This window comes from Pseudophryne corroboree, chromosome 5 (genome assembly GCF_028390025.1).
Source record: "Pseudophryne corroboree isolate aPseCor3 chromosome 5, aPseCor3.hap2, whole genome shotgun sequence".
Lineage (NCBI taxonomy): Eukaryota > Metazoa > Chordata > Amphibia > Anura > Myobatrachidae > Pseudophryne > Pseudophryne corroboree.
In genome coordinates, this window is record NC_086448.1 from 787,286,264 (window position 1) to 787,305,113 (window position 18,850).

The 18,850-nt window shown below is 44.0% G+C and overlaps 1 protein-coding gene across 1 annotated transcript in view; it reads right to left on the minus strand.

Annotated features, from left to right (window-relative positions):
• THSD7A (thrombospondin type 1 domain containing 7A) overlaps positions 1 to 18,850 on the minus strand; it is a 430,207-nt gene that overhangs the window by 116,635 nt on the left and 294,722 nt on the right. Inside the window, exons 5-8 of the mRNA XM_063924405.1 lie at positions 18,114 to 18,182; positions 11,140 to 11,295; positions 6,779 to 6,982; positions 321 to 512 (exon numbers count right to left, since the gene is read on the minus strand). Of these exons, the coding sequence (XP_063780475.1) occupies positions 321 to 512; positions 6,779 to 6,982; positions 11,140 to 11,295; positions 18,114 to 18,182 (621 nt within the window). The remainder of the gene's footprint in view (positions 1 to 320; positions 513 to 6,778; positions 6,983 to 11,139; positions 11,296 to 18,113; positions 18,183 to 18,850) is intronic.

An 18,850-nucleotide genomic window follows, 5' to 3' on the forward strand; every position in this document is an offset into this window, starting at 1 on the left:
AAATAAGTCAATAATCACTTACAAGGTCCAACAACAATAAATAAAAGCACCATAAACACATAATTAAAAATATATGCCTAACGGTGAGGCTGCAGAGAAGATGCTATTTTGCCATGGCCAACCTAATGAAATGTCTGCCTAAATATACAGAAAAAGGACTTTGCTTTGTTTTGATCCATCCTGTTCCAGTCACAAATGCTCGGAGACACTGTATGCATCTTGGATATGCTGAGATATTACGCTAGAACAACTATGGCTACGTCTGTATGCCTTTGATGGATCAGTCTTTCACCAGTTTAACAACATTTACATTCTCTTACCGTCGCCAGGATAGGCAAGAACAGCTCTGGCTCGTGTCTGTCGCCCTTCCGTCGTCTTCCCAGAACAGGTATGTGAGCAAGAAGACCATTCCGACCAAGGGCTGAGAACGCAATCTTTGGGGCACGGAATCTCGCAGACAATAGGGATTGGGTATATGGCATCTCTGCACAGTTGTCTGTCCACCTCTTCCCCTGGGATTAGAAATGAGAGATGTAATAATCAAATTAATACATTTATTTGATTTTTTTATTTATATTGTTATGTTATTTTTTTTTTATGTGGGCAGATGTAAGAAAGTATGCATATTAACATAAAATAAAAATAAAAAGATGTCATTTATTTTGAACATCTGTGTGTGAATGAGTCTGAATCTGTATACGAAATGCTATGATGCAGCAGCCGCTGCTTTTTCTCACGCCAAGTTTGGTTGTGCTTCATCTATGACTTTGTATATATTTAAAGCTAATTCCTGTGCAGGTAAAGTCACAGCTCATTGTCTCTGATTGTGGTGTTTTGCTGCGTATGCAATGTGAACATGTAACATGTGCAGAGAGAGATAGATTTGGGTGGGGTGAGTTCAAACTGAATTCTAAATTGCAGTGTAAAAATAAAGCAGCCAGTATTTACCCTGCACATAAACAAAATAACCCACCCAAATCTAACTCTCTCTGCAAATGTTATATGTGCCCCACGTGCAGTGCACATGGTTTTGCCCAACTGCTAACAAATTTGCTGCTGCAATCAACTCTCAATTACCCCCTGTATCTTTAAATTTACATCAAATTCACATTGCACACGCAGCAAAACACCACAATCAGAGACAATGAGCTGTGACTTTACCTGCACAGGAATTAGCTGAACTCATCAATGCTATCAAGCGGGATTTGCAGGTGATTTGGGGCCATCGGCTGCAACTAATGTTAGTTTTGGCCTGAAGTTATCCTGTGTAGAGTTTGGAGGGGAGCTAATGGTGATGCAGCCTTAGATAAAGTTAGGTTTATATGAACGTGTTATGAGATACCCTCGTTTGTGTTATGAGGATTATGGTGTCTACAGGCCTGATGGGGTTTCTGTACCTGTTGAGGGTTTGAGCTTTTTGTCACAGCGCTTATTTCGTTTCTATAAGTTAGAAGGGGTCATTTTTCTTATGGTGGTGGTCCGTGGTCTTTTGACCCCGTAAGTGGCAGAAAGCAGTGATCATCGTGGCTCAATTTGACTAAACAGGGGTTTACTAGCATCTCCCCTTTGACAGAGGCGAATCAGTGACTACCTTAGGGGAGTGCCAGGTCTCCATTTGTGCAGGGGGTGGAAACTCCGCCCCCATTTGTTTATTTAATTATGTATTCTCTGGGCTGTGGCCGAGGTATCACTGATTTTTCTCCACCCTCCTTAATTAATTATAACTTGGTCAATAAATTTGTTTGTGACCTCCCTTTTTCCAATTTATATAATATGATTGTCTGTGTCTTCATTTATTTAGTTTAGTTCAGTATTTAGGAAATCATAAAATCTATGTGATCACATGACCTACTAATAACAATATATACACAGCCACTGAATATGGAATCTGCTGGTCGTTTCCACAACATCTGTTTTTTATTGCCCCTTGCTTTAAAATAAACAACATATAAAAATATTAAGTGTATTTCAAGATTAACAAACCTCGTTAATGTGTCATTCCAATAAATCATTAATACATCGCAGGCGCGAGACGCCGCGGCAACAGCCGTACTTTACAGCAACCTGAACTCGCACAAAACTGGGTCTGCGAGCAAAATTGTGCGAATTTTGGGCTCAGATGAACTCGCACCTTTTGCAGTTAATTGGATTGACCTAAGTGGTGTTTAAATAAATGTATCATAACATTAAAAACGCAGGTGCCATAATATTGTGACCTGCTCAAATATTAGAAACATAGAAACGTAGAATTTGTCGGCAGATAAGAACCACTTGGCCCATCTAGTCTGCCCCTTTTTTTTAACATTATTTTTTATCTCTAACCTTATTTGATCCTTATTTCTTTGTAAGGATATCCTTTTGTCTATCCCATGCATGTTTAAATTGCTCTACTGTCTTAGCCTCTACCACCTCAGATGGGAGGCTATTCCACTTGTCCACTACCCTTTCTGTGAAGTCATTTTTCCTCAAATTTCCCCTGAAATATTACTCATTTAACCTTTAAAAGAAGCACAATTCAAGGAAAAAGTTAATGTTAACCAAATGATTATACTTAGACTAAATAATGCAGTCAATCAAATGTTTTTTTTAAACAAGTTTCATATGTTTATGGATATATCGGCATAATTGTTTTTCCAAGACAAAATTGAGGCTGCTACTATTAAATTATTCTACATATTTACCAAATTATCTTGAAAAACCCATGTATTTGAACCAGGTGGAATCTAATGAACAGAGACTTTCCTCATTATATTCCTGCTTGTGAATTTATAATTAATTTTTCTGCCTTGGCATAAAAAAAATGACATAGTCTGTATTATTTGCTACTGTAAGAAATATAATGTAATCAGCATTAAAAGTAGAGACTCTAACCAATTACGCTAATCAGCAGAGCTCGTGACACTACACCCCTCTGTTCCAATCAATTATATTTTGAAGGAATATGAGACAACATCAAACAGATCACAAGACAGGTAACAGAGCTTTATGTCTGCTTAAACACCATGCTACCATATACTTGTCAATTAAAATGCTAATTAATGTCATTTAATAGCATTGATTTATTCTGATGACTGGATAAAATGTATTACATGCCAATATACAAAGCAGGAGCCACTTAGAATATGAATAACTTACAATTTGTTTATGGAGACTTGCCTTCTTTATTCAAAACCATTCCAGACTATTTTTCCCCCCAGTAAATTAAAATTGTTCATTATTGTATTCATCTTAAATGTGAAGACAATTTAATGAGTGATAGTATTCAGGGCAACCTGATTTGTGACATCTGGGAGTTAAATGCACATAGGCAAACACAGTGGGAGGTTTCCATTGCAACAATAACAATGGTTATAGGGGGTCATTCCGACCCGTTCGCACGCAGCGGTTTATCACTGCGGTGCGAACGGGTCCGGAATGCGCATGCGCGGCAGCCGCACTGCGCACGTGCGTCGATGCCCGGCGACAGGGGTCGCTGGGTTACGTCGCGGAGAATGAAGAAAGCGGTCGCAGAGACCACCGCAAGAAGATTGACAGAAAGAAGGCGTTCCTGGGCGTCACTGGACTGTTGCCTGCCGTTTTCGGGGAGTGGTGAAGAAAACGCAGGCGTGTCCAGGAGAACGGAGGGCGGAATGTCTGACGTCAAAGCCGGCCCCAGCATCGCAGAGATCGTCGCACAGGGTAAGTAGGTCCAGGGCTATTCTTGTTCTGCTTGAAATTGTTTTAGCTTAGCAGGGCTGCACAAGCGATCGCAGCCCTGCTAAGCTAAACTGCACTCCCCCATAGGCGTGGACTAGTTGTTCGAATCAGCAGCAAAAAGTTGCTGGCTGCGATCAAATCGGAATGACCACCATAATACGATTACTAGAGCTGCCATCACATTATACAGTTTAAGAGACAGAGTAGAGCTGCTGCACATGCCCAGTGATAGCAGCTTCTTCTACCAAGTTTGTTGTGTGTGGATCTAGGTCCTCAATCAGTGCACTAAACCAGAGAGTAGCTACCAGGAAGAAGAGAAAGAAGTCTTACTATGAGGAGGGAGAATGTGTGCTTAGAAAGTGCAGTACTGGTTCTTTTATGTTTAGTATATTTATTTATTATAGTATGTTTAATCTTTTCCTGACCACTTATCTTATTTATGTTATTTAAATGTTTGATACAGCCTATACTATAGACCAGGGATGGGGCAGCTTCGGCCCTCCAGCTGTTGTTGAATTACACATTCCAGCATACCCTGCAAGGGTTTTAGCATGACCAAATAGCAAAACTGTAGCAAGGCATGCTGGTATGTGTAGTTCAACAACAGCTGGAGGACCAAAGGTTCCCCATCCCTGCTATAGACCATCTATAGTGTTTAATATTAATACTGTATTCCATACAGTATCCAGTGTATAAAAAGATCAATGTTTACATTAATGTCCAGGGTTGTTACTAGGTTCCTCTACCGCTCCCCCAGACTCCAATGTTCCGCGGAGGGGGAGATTGTGGCCTGCATTTGGAAACCCCCCTCTAGAAATCCTGCATTTGCCACTGATGTAATAAGGTGCGAGAAGCCGGAGTTGCAGGAATTTTAAAGCAGCAATCATTTAAAAGGCAAAACCAAACTGATTTTGCCTTCTAAATGAATGCCGCTTTAAAAATACGGGCACTTTCGCACAAGTCATGCACCACCGGCTTCCCGCACCCTGTTACATTTACCCCTGTTATTGATATGTAAGGCTTGCAACATCGGTGTGTGTGTTTTATATATAGGTCATACAAGTGAGAAATTCAAACAAATGACAGGCTAAGGGCTTAATTAATTTAAAAAGGTTAGAGTTCGTTTAATTTCACTGTAAAATAGCACAAATGTCCTGTATTCTAGAACAACATATCAGATATTAGTGCTAGTTAGTTCAATGTAGACTATACTAGATAGGGATTTTAGAGATGTATGCTATTATTACATAGTTATATAATATTTAGAAGGTAATAAAACTGAAGGGAAAAAAATCAGTGGCATGAATGAACCTATTGTTAATAAACCATTACCTATGAGACTGCAGCTCACTACTAGAATGTTAGTCCACTACCCTGAAACTTTTTAAAAATCTCTCTTAAAAAGTGTCCAATAGCAAACTAGATGGATGTAAACTAATTTATGTGTCATAGTAAGGACAATCAGCGAGAGTGTTTATATTACAGGAGTCACTTTTCTACATTTAAATGTTTATTTTGGTCAAATTCTGCCTAGAAGCGCTCTTTCACGCAAGAGTATAATTCCAAATTACACAGTACATCCCATTATAAGTATGGTGACAAGGGCTACAACAACTCTGACCAATCAGAGAATGTCCTGTTGCGGGAAGGAAAAAGCTGTTTGTCTGCCCATACATGAGGAGCACCCCCCTCCCCCCCCTAAACGGGTGAAAATCTCATTAACTGCTCAAGTGCAAAAGTAGTAGCATTGGTGTGTCCTATAACTTACCAAGGACCATTGGCGTTTCTATAATGGGTGCGGTGTGTGCGGTGCACACGGGCCCCCGAGTCCAGAGGGGGCCCCACACCGCACACACTGCACCCATTTCTCCTATACTTGCCTTTCTGCAGTCCATCGCTGACCGTGTGTGGGTCCCCTCCTCTCCCGTAGGCGTCACGCCGCTGCTAGCGCACTGAGCGCTAGAGACCCTGGCACAGTGCCAGAGTCTACAGCGCATGCGCAGGACTCCGAAAAAAATGTCGCACTGTGCCAGAGTCTACAGCGCTCACAGCGCTAGCAGCGGCGTGACGCCTACGGGAGAGGAGGGGACCCACACACGGAGTCTGCACACGGGTCCCCTCCTCTCTAGAGATGCCCCTGCCAAGGACTATCCACTCTATGCACACTATGGGCCTAATTCAGATCTGATCGCTCACTAGGGGATTTTTGCACTGCTGCGAGCAGATAGTCGCCGCCCATAGGGGAGTGTATTTTTGCTTTGCAAGTGTGCGAACGCATGTGCAGCCGAGCGGTACAAATTTATTTTTGTGCAGTTTCTGAATTGCCCAGGACTTACTCAGCCACTGCGATCACTTCATCCTGTCCGGGGCCGGAATTGATGTCAGACACCCGCCCTGCAAACGCTTGGACACGCCTGCGTTTTTCCAACCACACCCAGAAAACGGTCAGTTGACACCCACTAACGCCCTCTTTCTGTCAATCTCCTTGCGATCGGCTGTGCGAAAGGATTCTTCGTAAAACTCATTGCACAGCAACGATCCGCTTTGTACCCGTGCGACGCGCCTGCGCATTGCGGTGCATATGCATGCGCAGTTCTGACCTGATCGCAGCGCAGCGAGAAAAGCGAGCGAGCGATCAGGTCTGAATTAGGCCTATCCTATGTGGTGCAAACTTTAGAATCTCTGAAGACGCGATGATACTGTTCCCTACATAGACCATAGGGATACGGTCATTATGTCGACACCACTTAAGTCGACACCACTATAGGTCGACATGCATTAGGTCGACGGGGTCACTAGATCGACATGGTCATTAGGTCGACGTGCAGACCATATTGGTGTATATCTAGTCTATGCCAGAGAGTGACGGAGACAACACTCTGTACATTTATTCACACGCTATGTGTGGGCAATACTCACCCATGTGACCTAATAGAAAGTGACCCCACCCGCAACCGTTTGCTTCTGCAAGGTGATATAACTCCCCGGTGACTTGTAATACCCATACTTCTTACGGTAGGCAGCATTATACCACACATGAGACTGCATATAGAAGGCTTTTTACATCACCCCGTGTACTCACCGTCACTGGTGATACATGTAACTACAGGTACTTGAGTGCCGGTTCCGCAGTTATTCCCGTTGTCAGGGATACATTCTTCCAGTCTATCCAATCGCCAGTCGTAGCAGGACGGTTCTTCACACGGAATGGCCTCTACTAAATGTGGACAGCTCCCAGTCCCACCAGTGGGCTCATTGGAGATGTAACGTTTCCTAAGCTTGAAACCTATATATAAATAAATGACAGCATTCTATAAATAAAGATGTTACATTTTCCATAAATATAGGAATTATAAAGATTAGAAAACATTCAATTGGGAATCACATGATAATTAAAATTAAGTTGTATAATAATTTGTAGTACATTTATTTGTTTTCGGTTACAGGCTTTGCCTGAAAAATATCCATATCCGCATTACATTTTCTTTAACGCTAAATTAGAAGTTCTTAGCCTTATCAGTTTATAGATTGAATCCCCCCCTTCTGAAGCTGATCAGTAAAATACATTGATAAATCTTACCCTGACTTTCTACTGCAGCTATAAGCATTTTATTTTTTTCTTTAACTCAAAATAAATACACAAATTACTTTTAGAATGTATACAAAAAGAATAGGGTAAAGAACAAAAATATGAAATAATAAAGCATATTATGGGGTATATTCAATTGAAGTCGGATCCATTCCGACATTCATTTGTCGGAATGGATTCGACCTGGGCTATACAATGCATTCTCAATTCGACTTTAAAAAAAGTCGAATTGAGATGCGGGAGCTTAGACAAGGGAGAGCCACGGGCAGACGGGGGAGAGCAGCGCTACAGCAGTGGCTATATAGCTGCTGCTGTAGCGCTGCTCTCCCCCGTCTGCCCGCGCCCCCCCCCCCCCCCCCGTCTGCCCGCGGCCCCCCCCCCCCCCCTCCCCCCGTCTCTGCCTCTCCCTGTCCCCGCATCACAGGCGCCGCTCACTGCAACTTGCTGGAGCCGGGTGGACGCTTCTGTGAGCAGCGGCTGTGATACATCCTCCGGCGCTGCTCTCACCATCTGCCCGCGGCTCTCGACATCTCTGCTCCCGCATCTCACTTTGAAAATTGAATTGACATGGCCGAGAAGGGGGCCAAAACCGTTTTCGTCACAAGCACGTGGATCGGCAGCTATTCTGCTGATCCACGTGCTTTTCGACTAGTCGAATAATTTGGGGTTAGATTGAATAGGTCGGAACCCTTTCCGACCTAAAAAAGTAAAAAACTGACGTCTTTTCGACAGACGGCAGCTTTCGACTTCAATTGAATATACCCCTACGTCAGTTACATTTGTTGTGATTTAATGGCTTGGACTGGTAGTCTGGTAACTGTGGTATTTGTATAAATGGGATAATCTGAGCCCTTAATCATCTCTCTCTCTCTCTCTCTCTCTCTCTCCCCCTCTCTCTCTCTCTCTCTCTCTCTCTCTATATATATATATATATATATATATATATATATATATACAAATGTGAAAGCTTTCACTCACTCACTGACTGATCACTAATTCTCTTACATCCCGATATGTTAGGTAGGAAGATGAAATGTAACATACTGTAGGTATTCTTCAGGTAGGAAATAGCAAAACGATGTCATTAGAATTTTAATAAACATCCCCCAAGGGGATGAAAAGGGGGTTGATATAATGACATCATCACCGATGCGTGGCTTGTGTTGCGTGAATGCTGGTGGTGTTGCTACTGGAGCAAAACTCTCTTCCTATCATTACTGTAACCAAAAACAGTTTTAGCTTTGCTCACATAATTTAGGATGTTATGCTTTGCATGCTTGGTACTACGGTAGGTTAACTGCAGTGGTCCTATCACCGTATGTAAATTTACCAATGGGGGTCATTCCGAGTTGTTCGCTCGTTGCCGATTTTCGCCATACTGCGATTAGTTGCTTACTGCGCATGCGCAAGGTACGCAGAGCGCATGCGCTTAGTTATTTTACTAAAAACTTAGCAGTTTTGCTGTAGCGTCTGCGGCGCTTTTCAGTCGCACTGGTGTTCGGTAAATGATTGACAGGAAAGGGGCGTTTCTGGGTGGCAACTTAGCGTTTTCCCGGCGTTGGCTAAGAAACGCAGGCGAGTCAGGGAAAAAACGCAGGAGTGTCTGGAGAAACGGGGGAGGGGCTGGCCGAACGCAGGGCGTGTTTGTGACGTCAAACCAGGAACGAAACGGGCTGAGCTGATCGCAGTGTAGGAGTAGGTCTCGAGCTACTCAGAAACTGCTAAGAATTTTCTATTCGCAATTCTGCTAATCTTCCGTTCGCAATTCTGCTAAACTAAGATACACTCCCAGAGGGCGGCGGCCTAGCGTGTGCAATGCTGCTAAAATCTGCTAGCGAGCGAACAACTCGGAATGACCCCCAATGTGCGCCTTTTACAGGGCTTTATTAATATACGCTTATTGCAAATCACACAAACTGTTGACTTTCAACAGAATGATTGAAATGAATCTCTGCTTTCTCTGACCATTCAAAAGGGAGTCACACGTCACATATTCTTTTAAATGCATTTTGATTACCAATTTGAGCTTAAAAGTGTTTCTAAAGCTACAGTAGGTACCAGTGACGGGTGCGGTGGGGTGAGGCAGAGACTTTGCTGTCACACTAACGTTTGTACCAGCGTTTTTACTGTATAAAGTATATGAAAAATACAAAGAATCTGTTTGAAATATCTTCTTTGCATTATTCTAATCATTTTTATAGCCAAAACTCTGGAGTAAAAACTCTATGGCAGGAAAGGCAGTGCCTCACCTTCTTATCTTTTCCGCACATCTCTGATCAAAACTCACCAAATGTCCAGGAGTTTATACGGCTGCACCAGTGTATAATGCCCAGCACGCTTTGGCTCATATATTGCGTGTAAATCTGGCTCTGGTGCTAGCCAGTGCCTCCTGAGCAATTTATTTCACTTCATGTCCCTGGTAGGTACACACTATACCATTTCTGGACCAATATGACAATATTTGGTTGTTCTGCCTATTTTATTGTATAGTGTGTAGGAACGGTTGTTTTGGCATGTCATCGATAAACTGGAGAAATCGTGGTCACAAACACTTTCCTTCAATTATCGGATTGGCCGGCCAAGACAGAAAATCTCAACCTCAATCTCCCGATATTGGGGGTCATTCCGAGTTGTTTGCTAGCTGTTTTCGGTCGCAGCGCGGTGGTTAGGTAAAAAAGTGGCCCTTCTGCGCATGCGTATGCGGCGCAATGCACACGCACGACGTACTTTCACAACAGCCGATGCAGTTTCACACAAGGTCTAGCGATGCTTTTCAGTCGCACTGCTGGCCGCAGAGTGATTGACAGGAAGTGGGTGTTTCTGGGAGGTAACTGACCGGTTTTGGGGAGTGTGTGTAAAAACGCAGGCATGTCAGATACAAATGCAGGCGTGGCTGGCCGAACGCAGGGCGAGTTCGTGACGTCAAAACAGGAACTGAATAGTCTGAAGTGATCGCAAGCTAGGAGTAGGTCTGGAGCGCTCAGAAACTGCACAATCTTTTTTTGTAGCAGCGCTGCGATCCTTTCGTTCGCACTTCTGCTAAACTAAGATACACTCCCAGAGGGCGGCGGCCTAGCGTTTGCACGGCTGCTAAAAGCATCTAGCGAGCGAACAACTCGGAATGAGGGCCATTGTGCAGTGTGTGTGCGCATCCTCAGTAATCTGACCATATTTCCCATGTTTTCCCATATGTCATCCTCTTCGTGGGTGGACATATGCAAAGTGTGGTGTGGCAGGAAATTGGTTAGTGTGTAGCTCCGATATCAGGGCCTGCGATTTGCTGAAAAATCACCCCAATTGTCGGAATAACCCAAAAAATGTGTACCTGGCTTTAATCTAAATGATTCCTCGTAAATCAGTCTATCTGTATAATAAAAATCTTAATGTACAGTATGTGGGGTGATCTCACAATCTTTAAGGTGGCGATGAGAAGAGAGGTGTAGTGTTCTGATACTGTAGCCCAATGTATGTAATTAAAACAAATAATCTATTGAAAACATGAAAGAATATAACGCGTGGGTGTTATTAATGTGACCAAGCTGATATATGGAGGGTGCCGTGGTACAAACCATTGCAAGAGCTGACCAATCAAACCCGGGCAACGATATTTCTGAATGACCTTTTCTACGGGGTCCTTTATGTGTCACACACTAATAGTGATCACTGCTTGGTCTCAGAGAAGATATATACAGCCTCTGGTGAGTGTTGGTATCTCGGCCACTCTTGGCTGTTTCGGAAACCTCCTTCCTAAACACACATTGGCTGATTCTGAGTCGGATGGCTCACAGGCGCATATGGCGAGAGCATAGAACCGCCTTGACTTGTGGGAGTATCATGGCCGTCTATGTACTTACCCTTCTTACTCTGCTGGTCTTCACAGCTCTCAAATGTACACGGACCCCAGGCTGACCAAGCGGAGACGTCACACTCTGTTGGGCACGGCACATGGCACAGCTGGCTGGTACTCAGTGAGGGGTCAGTACACAGCTTGGCATCTACTGGCTTGGACGCTGTAACAGAACAATGATAAAGTCAGACCTAGACAGGTGCATAGTACATAGGCATCCTACATTGTAGACATATGTCATTGCCAAGTAGTACAATGTTCTTCTCTACCATAATTACCCCAGAACATTTCCAGGGATGTGTTCAAGACTCCAGAGCAGCAGCAGTCAAACTCTGTCCTCGGGGGCCCCTAACAGATCATGTTTTCCAGATCTCCTAGCTGGTGCATAGGTGTATTCATTACTAACTGGCACATCTGAAAAGATTCACAGGCGGTCTTGAAAACAGGAACTGTTAGTGGCACAATCAGGGGTCCCAGAAAACCAGGCTCCGAGTCACTGATTCGCAGGATACACACCACAAATTTAGAAGTCAGAACTCAATTAAAGTTGCACAGCCATATGCAAAAATAATAATCCCAAAAAAGGGAATTTAGGGAGGCGGAGAAATCCTGAGGCAGATTAGGAATCTAATGAGGGGGTATTACATTATTCCTAAAGCAAATGGCATCTCCCATCTTCTTCCTTACCAAAATAAAAAACACTTCACAGAAATAGTCAATGATGTGGTTCATTTGGCGCTGAATAGGTTACTATGGGGTGCGGGGAGCTTTCTCTGCACCTCTCACTTATATGGAAACTATTGCCCTCATTCCGAGTTGATCACACCAAGCAACTTTTTGCTGCTGGTGCGATCAACTAATCTCCGCCTATGGGGGAGTGTATTTTAGCATAGCAGGGCTGTGAACGCTTGTGCAGCCCTGCTATGCTAAAAAGGTTTCACACAAAACAAGACTAGCCCTAGACCTACTTACCCTGTGCGACGGATCCAGCGATGCAGGTCTAGGCTTTGACGTCAGACATCCGTCCTCTGTTCGCCTGGACACGCCTGTGTTTTTCTTACCACCCCCCGAAAACGTCTGGAAACGGAGAGTATCCGCCCCGGAACGCCTCCTGCCTGTACATCTTCTTGCGATTGCCGCTGCGATCGTCACCAGGCAACAACACGCACGCGCAATACGTCCGCCATGCATGCGCATTTCCGTCCGTTCGCACCGCAGCGAAGAACCGCTGCGTGCGAACGGGTCAGAATGACCCCCTATATACCAAAATAAAGTTCGCATCCAGCAGGGCATCTGTTATGCACTTTGAAACAGCATCAGCTGGTTTGTTGTTTAAAAAATGCCATCTCATAACATACAGATTTGTAACAAACGTCTAACCCCCCCCCCCCCCCAACTTAAATTACCAGGTTAATGGCTGCCCCATGCCAGGGACTTCTGTATTTAGGTAGAACTGACCCCCTGCCAGCGCTCTAACACTGTCTAAATGCAGACATTGACACCCAAGAGCGCATAACAGCAATCCACTCTGTGACAGAAAGCGTCACTGCTCTTTCTGCAACGTGCAAACCCTCCTACTGACAATTCAGCGCTGGCTGGGGTAGAGTGTTTGTTATAAAAATAAATGAAGGTTGCAATTATTCAATGATTATTATACACAGTCCAGAATGGGAGCCCCACCACTGTCCACCTCTTGGCGTGCAGAAAAGTAAAAGTGACCTCTGCTCACTCTTGCATCAAACACTGGTTGGTTTTAATGGGGCTCTTGCAGACAGGGCTGCCATCAGAAATGATGGGGCCCGCGACTGACAAAAGAGACAGTGCCCCTCCCTCCCTGAAAAAAAAATTCTGCCAGACTGCTCCACCTTTATGTGATGTCATACATTGTGACGTTACATATAGGTGGAATGTTGCGGACCTACAGGAATGGTTGACAGGGAGCTGATGCGCAGATAAGGCTTGTTTTAAGAAGTCCTCTTTGCATATCAGACTGCTGTTAATTCACAGACTTGTGCAGCTCTACGGGTATTGACAGTAGGAGCCAGGGGTGGGCCCCCCTCCCAGCAAGAGCCTGGAACACCAGTCCCCACAGTCCCCCCCTGATGACTGCCCTGCTTGCAGATGGGGTGCCTGTTTCTGATGGAACTTTGGCACCCAGCGTGGGGTGGAGTAAGTTCCGAACTTTCGATACTAATTATGACGGCTGCAGCAGACAGGAAAGCAGTGGTCGGGGTGACCTTCCACATGGAGACATATAATCAGCATATATGGGCAGATACTGGCTATAGCATAAGGTAGCAGTTAGGGTGCTGCAGCCGGACAGAAATGCGGCGGCAGATGTGCCCAAACTCAGAATGTTTATAAATAAGCACTTGCGTAATTTCAGGCACTCTAATATTCAATAGTGAATTTGCTTGTTGTTTAAATTTGAATTGAAAAGCGGAGCGGGAGTATTATATTTATATACAGACAGTAATTCTCTGACAGCAAATCCTTCCTACACCCTCCGGCAAATTCATGAACTAGAAGAACGAGCAGCCATTTATTATACAGCATCTGCAGGGATTTTATTACATGCATCCTCACCATCCATAACATGCCTACTGTAACTGCTTATTTTATTCATTATAACTCATTTTAATAGAATAAATTGTAGGAGCAATTCTCCCGGCTTGTTTCAGTAAAATACTACACGCTATCTGTCTTTTATAAATGAGGAACTGCAGCTAGCATATGGGAAGAAGCTACACCGGGGAAAACATATTTAGTGAATACATCACTGAATATATAAGTAATACAGTTTTAAATCTCTATTAACATAATTAATGCTGAGATTAGCATAAAGCCCTTTAATCCATCATCGCGTGGAAATCAATATATCGCGGGTTAACCTTTGGAAACATCTATAGAACTTGTTCATTTTTAGATACATGGTGAGGCCTGTTTACCAAGCATTAAATCATATGATGTGAGATAAAGTAGAGAGAGAGAGATAAAGTACCAACTAATCAGTTCCTGTCACTTTTCAAACACAGCCTGCAACCTGACAGTTGATTGGTTGGCACCTAATCTCTCTCTGCTTTATCTCTCTCTACACTTTGATAAATCTCCACCTTTATACCCCTTTTCCACCTATGAGCACGGGTCGCAGCCGGGAGCCTGACACAGGTGCTACCAGGCTGCGACCCGTGCTCAGCCCCTTTCCCATCAGCAGTCACCAACCCGGCATATTGGCGGGTTGGTGACGCTGCTAGTGACGCGGCAGGGGCGGCGCCGGGAGATCACATGATCCCCCAGCATTGCCCTTCCATACAGTGTAAACGGGAGTCGTGTCGATGCGACACGGCTCCCGTTTACACTACAACCCTACCCGGATCATTCCCGTGTCCTACCCAGGTAGATACCCGGGTAGGATTCACGGGTCACTTGATCCGGGTTTTTGCGGGGGGACCTTTTTCCACTTGCAAAATACATGGGTAAATGCGCGCCCCTGTGTATTTACCCGTGTTTTTTGAGCTAGTGGAAAAGGGGTATTAGTCTCTCATCAGAAGCGCTATCCCAGAGTGACGCTATTTAAAAACTGATGCCAAAATGAATCTCTTATCACTGCAAATAAAAGCATTAAGATATGATACAGACATTTTTATAAATAAGCATTTATGGGGAGAATTCAATTGGGCGAGAAGCTTTCCTCCTAAACAAAACCTTGCACCAATTGCACACAATTTTGGATTACCGTGGTCAGATGTGAAAACCCAGCGGCTCGTAAAATAAAAATTATACTTACCCCTCCGATGGTCTCTGTGGCTTCTGGGAGGTTCAGGGGCTGCTGGAAGATGTAGTTCTCCCAGCTGCTGCCTCTGGGGGAGAGGACACTCACACGGGGGCTGTCATACACACTACAGACACTCACACACACTTTTACACACATTGCTGCTGCAGGAGATCGATCCTGGCGCTGGAGGAGAAGACATCGCTTCGGAAGGTGAGTAATTACAGACTAATTAAGCTACTTAGAAACTACCATTTGCTTCAGTAATCCTTGCGTGTGTGTTTGTGGGTGGGGGTGCCAGAGCAAGTTCCAGTGGTTTTTTCCTAAAAATAAGAATTTTAGGAAAAATCAGGCTTACTCTGGAGATGTAAGTAAAAACAGATGCATGATCTCTATAGAAATCACCCGCGGCTCATGTTCTCTCCTGCAATTGAATAGCTAAACCCAGTGGATGCAGGGAAAACCCAGTGCCGCAGGGTTTTTGAAATCTCCTAAGCTTAACTGAATTCCCCTATATGTGTATATTTTAAACAGACACTAGAGAACAAATTATTGAGATTGGAGCTCTGAAGAAGGAACATTTTGGGAGCTTGTCCTGTTTAGTATAGGCCGGGATAACCTAAGAGCGCAGTTGTATGGGGTTTATAGAAGAGTAGAGTCCAGCATTGCCAGGTAACCCTTCAAAGGCCCTCACTTAGCTCTCTGAAGCATGAATTGGGCTTCTTTGTCCATTGAGCTGGACTTGCTTTGATGCTGGAACCTGGTGATGCAGTCACCCACCCCCAGGTGGCGAGCGTTCCTGTCCTGCACAACTGGATTTTACACGTCCATGGGGTGATGGAACCTCAGACTCTCAATACAGCACATTGTACACCTTCTAGGCACACTTAATGCACAAAAGCACATTCTTATGTTGCAATGTAATAGAAACACTCATATAAACACACACACACACACACACACATACAGATGTGTCCTCTTACAACTTTGCGTGAGTGCTGTGTGACTCGATAGCGCTGAGCGTCTTTTGCCGCAAACTGCGTCTTAGATGCAATGTCATGCAATAGGGCGCACGACTGTGTGTGACTGCAACTGTATATGCATACAAAATGCTATGCTACAGTGTTTTCCTGGAAAACACTGTAACGTTTAATTTCGGATGTGGATAGAGCCGCAGTTACACAGTATATAGGTATGCCACATATCATTTTACTCAGCAAAAGCTAGTTGTGCGTTCTATTGCATTACATTGCATCTGAGACACATTTTTTGTGGTAAAAGATGCAAAAAAAGCCGCTCGGCGCAACGGAGTCCCACCACGGTATGGCGCGACTTGAAGGGCTGTTTAGCGTGACTGCATCAAGGATGTAAGAGAACACATCTGTACTGTTTTACACACACACACACACACACACACACACACACACACACATACTGTTTAATGTTGGAATAAATGTGTCTGCATTTGTCCTATCTGCAGATTTGCCATTTTCATTATTCTGTAAACCCGCAAAATAATCAGCAAGGTTGTGTTGCCTACAGCCTAGTTAGAGTAAGCTACACTAAATGAGCGAATAGATATCCCCAGGGCGAGACCTAGCGGGTGAGCGGTTCATGTAGAGATGGATCCACACACACAGCAATTCTATAATAATGAAGTATCATTAAAAGCAAAACCATTAAAGGCTCATTGGCCTGTAACGTAGGCTTAATACCATGTGTATACAAGGCAGAGATATCCCTCGCTACAGGCCATGAGCACACACAGGGGGTTCTGTCCACCAAAGCTTTTCTTTATCACTGTCATTGTCAGTTCATCAGACCTTACTGGACCCCCAAATTATATTAGACAATGAGACTGCTTACATTTAATCAATGACAGAAACACCTATTGGTAATAAACAAGCAGCAGGCAATGCATAAAACCACTACAAGCTACAGTATGGAAAACATGACAGCAAAGAAGGAAGGAGATGGGGCATTGAGGGCAGATTGTGGCCCCAGGGCCGCCTCTTGCACATCTCACTCAAATGACAAATTCTTTGTGAGATCAGAACATCTAAAGCTGGGCTTCTCTTTATAGGAAATCATGAGAAATAATGCTTTCTCTGTACATAGAGTGATTAAAGCCAGACTATATAGTGTTATACACGGATTCCCTATTAATGTTCTAGCTGCAGACAAGAACTCCAATATTCTATAAGCCACTCATCACTTTAACAGATGCTAAAGAGGATAAGAGGACGCTGAATCCTAAGCAAAGACTGCAGCGGAGTATAAATCATACAGTCACAAATAAATGAATCACTAAGACACAGACACCACCAGCAGATGGGAAGACTGCAGCAAGTACGAGCATTGCAACGTGCAGTTCTGCAGCTGTTGCGGCACCGACTTCCAGGATGTTCCAGCAGCTGTTACACCCAGTGGCGTAAGTTCGTCACAGTTGCCCGGAGGCAAGATAAATATTGGTGCCCCCCTATTTCCTATATTAAGATAAATATGTGTGTGTGTGTGTGTGTGTGTGTGTGTGTGTGTGTGTGTGTGTGTGTGTGTGTGTGTGGAGTGTACTGAAAAAAATGTGTATACTGTATTTATACATTTAATTGTCTTTTATTTTAAATCACACATTTCTTAGCAGTCATACACAGGACTAGAACCCATGACCTGTTACACTAACAGCAGACACTTTACTGATGGAGCTATTTGCTCCTGTAGAGGAAGCATGAGAATTCTAACTATATGAAGTTACGTGTAATTGTCAGAGAAGTATCTTCATGTAGTTAAAATTCTCATATTTCCTATAGAGGAGCAAACAGCTTCATCAGTAAGGTGACTGCTTCCAGTGTAATAGGTCGTGGTTTCTAATCCTGGGTATGACACTTGTAAAATGTGTATCTACAGTATAATAAAAAGGGTGTGATGTGTGATGTGTAAGGTGCAGGGACCAGTAAGGAAGTCGGCCACTGAAAAGACAGCAACAGCTATCAATTAACTTAATTCAATGGTGTCACAGAATGGGAGGAGAGGTGCCCCCCTTCAGAGCAGAAGCCCGGTGGCAGATGACTCCGTTGTCTCCCACAGTTCTGCCTCTGGTTACACCGCAGGTCAAGCTGGGACTTCTAGTACCTGGGAAGTTAAAGAACTGCAAGTTCCCCATGGATGATTTGGGGAAAGGCAAAGAAGATTGTGGTAAAAATTCAACCCACCTGTTATTTCAAAAGTGATGGACAGGAAAGGCGCCTCGCTGGCCTTTGATGTGCCGTGGGCATGGCTGTCTGGAATGAAAAGCAGAATGAGGACAAGTAAATGTAAAAATTCCATTTAATGTTCAAGTAGAAAACAGCTCATATTTACATTTGTAATGAAAGACATCATCCAGACATCATCGTCCCCAGAACAGTGCTGCTGCTGTTCCCCGCTGATGCAACATATGTAGATTTCGGAATGTCTAAATAATACGTTGCTCATCAAAAGCACTCAGAAATGTGTTCTTAAATGATATAGGGAGTGGGGTGGGGGGGGGGGGGGGGACTTGTCCCTTACCCCATAAGCCTTTTTACTAAAGAAGTCAAAATGACGTTCGTCCTGGTCCCTCCAAGAGAACATGGCCCACCTGTCTACTGATTAAGCTTGGCTAGGACCTGTGGTGCAAGTAGAATTTTTTTCTTAGTGGTACTGATAGTAAAAATGGGCGTGTGCACATGTAATAAGGGGGCGTGGTCACACGGAACTAGGGGAGTGGTTACATGACAATAGGGGCATGGCCACATTATGCCACACATTATAATGCCCCTTACACAGTATACCAAAAACACGATATGCACATTACACATTATGCCACACACCAGAATGCTTATTACACATTATGCCACACACCGTAATGCCCATTACACATTATGCCAGACACCCTAATGCCCATTACACATTATGCCACACACCATAA